This window comes from Egretta garzetta, unplaced genomic scaffold (genome assembly GCF_000687185.1).
Source record: "Egretta garzetta isolate BGI_Z169 unplaced genomic scaffold, ASM68718v1 scaffold1192, whole genome shotgun sequence".
Classification (NCBI taxonomy): Eukaryota; Metazoa; Chordata; class Aves; order Pelecaniformes; family Ardeidae; genus Egretta; species Egretta garzetta.
This window is the reverse complement of record NW_009258971.1, coordinates 47,909-52,215: the sequence shown is the minus strand read 5'-3', so window position 1 is coordinate 52,215 and position 4,307 is coordinate 47,909. Positions and strand designations below refer to the sequence as shown.

The 4,307-nt window shown below is 64.2% G+C and overlaps 1 protein-coding gene across 1 annotated transcript in view; it reads left to right on the top strand.

Annotated features, from left to right (window-relative positions):
- Positions 1-2: 2 nt before the first annotated feature.
- ACVRL1 (activin A receptor like type 1) overlaps positions 3-4,307 on the top strand; it is a gene marked incomplete at its 5' end in the record, with an annotated part of 10,215 nt that continues 5,910 nt past the window's right edge. Inside the window, 7 exon segments of the mRNA XM_035890231.1 lie at positions 3-39; positions 1,341-1,565; positions 1,925-2,124; positions 2,234-2,333; positions 2,694-2,867; positions 2,870-3,190; positions 3,395-3,592. Of these exon segments, the coding sequence (XP_035746124.1) occupies positions 3-39; positions 1,341-1,565; positions 1,925-2,124; positions 2,234-2,333; positions 2,694-2,867; positions 2,870-3,190; positions 3,395-3,592 (1,255 nt within the window).

Below are 4,307 nucleotides of genomic sequence, written 5' to 3'. Positions count from 1 at the left end.
TGCTGGCGCTGCTGATCCTCTCCTTCGGCTTCGCAGCCGGTGAGTACCGACACGATGCGGTGAAGGCGCTCGGCGCCGGGCGCTCTCTGCCACGCGTGGGGGGTTAAAATAAACCCTGAGCTCCTCGGGAACGTCATCACTCGCTCAGCTCAAAATAAACTGCCGGGGAGGGCAGCTTGTTCAGCGAGCACGGAGGGAGGCAGAGCTCCTCGGGGACCCACGCTGTCCCCAGCAAGGGGCTTCTCCCCCCTGGGATGGTGACCTGCCTCCCAGAGAGGATCTGGGCTTAATTAATTACAGTTCATCAAGAGTTTTGACGCCACTGGAGGGGAGATGGGGAAAAGGCTTGCATGCACGTGCTTTAAAATGTGGGGTTTTCCCCGGCGTGATGGTGGGGAGCGGGGATGAGCAGCTGGTGATCCCAGGGGAGCACCAGGGTGACCTGGGGACGGATCCAGGCTGGGTGCTTGTGCAGGGATGACGGAAGCAGCGCGGCTGTGCCAGGGGGGAGCAGCAGAGTCCCCGCCGGGTCCCCGTCCTGCCCATGGGGCCATCACGCCATGGCCCTGGCACCGGGCAGCCTTTGGGGCAGGGGGATGATGGGCGCAGGAGAGGGGCTGGCCACAGCCATCCGTCCCCTCGCCACCGTCCATCCGTCCCCTCACCGCCATCCGTCTGGCTGCCCTCACGCTGAACTCACTGATTCCAGGAGGGATATTTTCTGCGCAAAAGGGCAGAGCTAAATCGGGAGGTTGGGAGCGTGGCCACCTCCTGTGCTGCTCCAGCACCACCAGGGAGCGGGGAAGCACCTTCGGGGTGGCCAGGGAGATCTCCGGGTTTGGCACCCGGCTCCCAAAATGCAGCATCGCCACGGCACCCGCTGGGGAGGCACCAGCTGAGTTTGGGACTTTTGGTCCCATCCTGGATTCCAGGACCTGGTTCCTGCAGGCAGCCCCAGCATCAGGTGCTCCCATGGCCCCTGGGCAGGATGTGACCCTTGGGGGGGGGAGCCAGTGCATCCCAGTTAATCCCAGCTGGTGGGGCTGGATGCATGGCCCCTCTGCTGCCTTCCCGGGGGCGTGGGGACAGGTGACCCCCAGCTCCAGGGCTGGCTCTTGGGTCCCAGCCGGGAGCAAGCGATTTTCCAGGATGGGTTTCCCTGCGCTGAGCTCCCACAGCCGCCGTCCGCAGCCCAGACCATGGTGTTCCCAGGCTGCCTGCTCTTGAAATTTGGTTCAAGAGTCTTTAGGACAGATATCACCATCCTCAAAGCCACCAGCGTGCCCCATGCCGGGCAGCGGGGTGGCCCCATGGCACATGTCCCCTCCTCGTGCCTGCAGAGGAGCTGCTGTGCGCCTGCGATGTGCCCCACTGCAGCCTGCCCACCTGCACGGGCAAGGTGTGCTTCGTCAGCAAGAGGAAGGAGGAAGGGACCATCACCCAGCACAGGGGCTGCTTCTCCCAGAACATCCTGGAGAACTGCCGCACGCCCGTGACGGAGCAGTACGGCATGAGATGCTGCCACTCCAGCATGTGCAACGCAGAGCTGGAGATCTTCTTGCAAGGTACGGGGGCACGATCCCCTCCCAGGACCCAGAGGGGAGAGGGGCAGAGCTGTTCACGTGGCTGGAGATGTGGTTGGGTCTCCAGATCATTCCCCTCCTCACTCGGCAGCTCCAGGGTCACCCTTTCCCAGGTGGGACAAGGCCAGCGAGATGTCCTTGGTTGTCCCTTCTTGGGCTGCGCCTGCAGAGCCACCATCCATGGGCTTGACCCCGGGGCAGAGCCACCCTCCCCAGGTCCAAGCCCAAGCACCACAACCTCCACCTTTCCTGGCTCCAAGCTCAAGCACCGAGTCCTCCACCCTCCCAGGTCCAAGCCCAAGCATCACCTTCATGCTCCCATCCATCGTTTCCCCCACCAGGAGAAGAGGCCCTGGGAAAGGCACCTTCCCTGCCCAACCTCCTCCTGATGATCTTCGTCCCGCTGCTTGCCCTCCTCGTCCTCGCAGCGCTCACGGCGCTCTTCTGCTGGAAAGTGGCCCAGCACCGCCGCAAGACAGGCGACTTGGGAGACATGGACGTCATGCTGAAGGCATCCATGGTGGGAGACAGCACTTTAGAGGTGGGTGAGCTCCAGGGAGGACCCCGAATGCCCCCGAGGTGTGGGAGGGGGGCACACGCCGAGTGTGGGGCAGCTGCCGGGCTGACCCCGCTGCCCCCCGGCTGCACAGGACTTGCTGAACGACGACTGCACCACGGGCAGTGGCTCGGGGCTGCCCTTCCTCCTCCAGCGAACAGTGGCTCGGCAGATCACCCTCGTGGAGTGTGTGGGTAAGGAGAGCAGCCGGGTGGGGGGGGAGGCTGCCCCAGCCCCCCCAGCCACTGCCTGGGCACGTGCCGGACCCCTTTCCCCCAGGAGCTGGCAATGGCACTGCAATGCCAGACCTGGGAGGGGGGGTTTGGACCCAACCTTCTCAGCCAAAACCCCATAGATACCCCAAGTTCTCCCCCTGTCCTGCTGATGGGGGAAGCAGAGAGCAGCTGGGTGGGTGGGTGGCAGTTGGCCAAGGTCAAGGGACCCTGCACCACCCCCTCGCTGTTCCACACCGGGAGCTGGGTTCATCACGCTGGGCGTGGGGAGGGGGCCGGGGGCCGGAGGGGCTGCGTGACACAGTGCCATGGCCGTGGTAGGCAAAGGGCGCTACGGCGAGGTGTGGCGAGGCATGTGGCACGGGGAGAGCGTGGCCGTGAAGATCTTCTCCTCCCGGGATGAGCAGTCGTGGTTCCGCGAGACGGAGATCTACAACACCGTCCTCCTCCGGCACGACAACATCCTGGGTGAGTGGGGAGCCAGGGGGGCCGGGGGGCAGCTGCGCGGTGGCTCCACGTTCCCAGCTCTTCTCCCCGTCCAGGCTTCATCGCCTCCGACATGACCTCCAGGAACTCCAGCACCCAGCTCTGGCTCATCACCCACTACCATGAGAATGGCTCACTCTACGACTACCTGCAGCGGACGGCCCTGGACGTGGAGACCTGCCTGGGCTTGGCCTCCTCCATCATCTGCGGCCTTGTCCACCTCCACGTGGAGATCTTCGGCACCCAGGGCAAGCCTGCCATTGCCCACCGCGACCTAAAGAGCAGGAACATCTTGGTGAAAAGCAACCGGCAGTGCTGCATCGCGGACCTGGGTGAGATGGGGGGCGGGATGCAGCACCCAGGGGTGCGGTACCCCAGGGATGCGGTGCCCCAGGGACGCGGTGCCCCAGGGACGTGGTGCCCCAGGGATGCGGTACCCCAGGGATGCGGTGCCCCAGGGATGTGGTAGCCCAGGGATGCAGTGTCCTGGGGATGCAGCACTGGGATGGTGCTGACCAGGGCCGGCATCCCTCCAGGGCTGGCCGTCATGCACTCCCAGGGCAGCGACTACCTGGACATCGGCAACAACCCCCGGGTGGGCACCAAGCGCTACATGGCCCCGGAGGTGCTCAGTGAGCAGATCCGCACCGACTGCTTCGAGTCCTACAAGAAGACGGACATCTGGGCGTACGGGCTGGTGCTCTGGGAGATCACCCGGCGGACGGTGGTGAACGGTGAGCGGCTCCCAGCCAGCCACTGTGCTCCCAGCTCCCGGCGAGGCTCCACACGCACTCCCTCCTTCCCTCCTTTTTATGTTTTTTTTTTTTCTTTCCCTTCACCCAGCAGATTAGCTGTAAATTATAAACACTGTAATCTAGTGTCAGCACCCGGTTCCCTGATTAAAGGGCCCATTAGACTCAATCAGCGCTTTGTTTGTTCAGTGCTGATTAGAAAACAAGCAGCATCCAGCACTGCCTGGAAGCCGGCCATGGCCAGGACCTCCGGCCGGCAGGGGCTCACGGGGACGGGGACGGGGACAGGGATGGGGTCCCCCAAGCTGCAGAGGAGCCTTCTCAGTGCGGCCCAGCTGCCGTCGCTTGCTGCCGGCAAAGCCCATTAGGAGCATTAATTAAATGGAGGGTGCTGGCAGGTGAGGCAGGTCCCCCCTGAGGCGCAGTCTGGACGGGTTAATCTCATTTACCGCCCCGGGGCTCCTTCAGATGAAACATTTACTCTGAATTACCAAAGCCATGTGCAGGGGATGACATTCAGCCAGCTGGGTTTAACCCTTCCCGGCACCCTTGCCCTCCGGCATGGGCTGAGCAGCCCCTGCGTGGCCCCAGGGCACCGGGGACGGGGGCTCCAGGGGACCCCCGAGATTCAGCAGCCACCCCTTGGGGTGCAGAGAGCTGGTGGGTGTTCGGGGTGGCCCGGGGGGGGGGGGGGGGG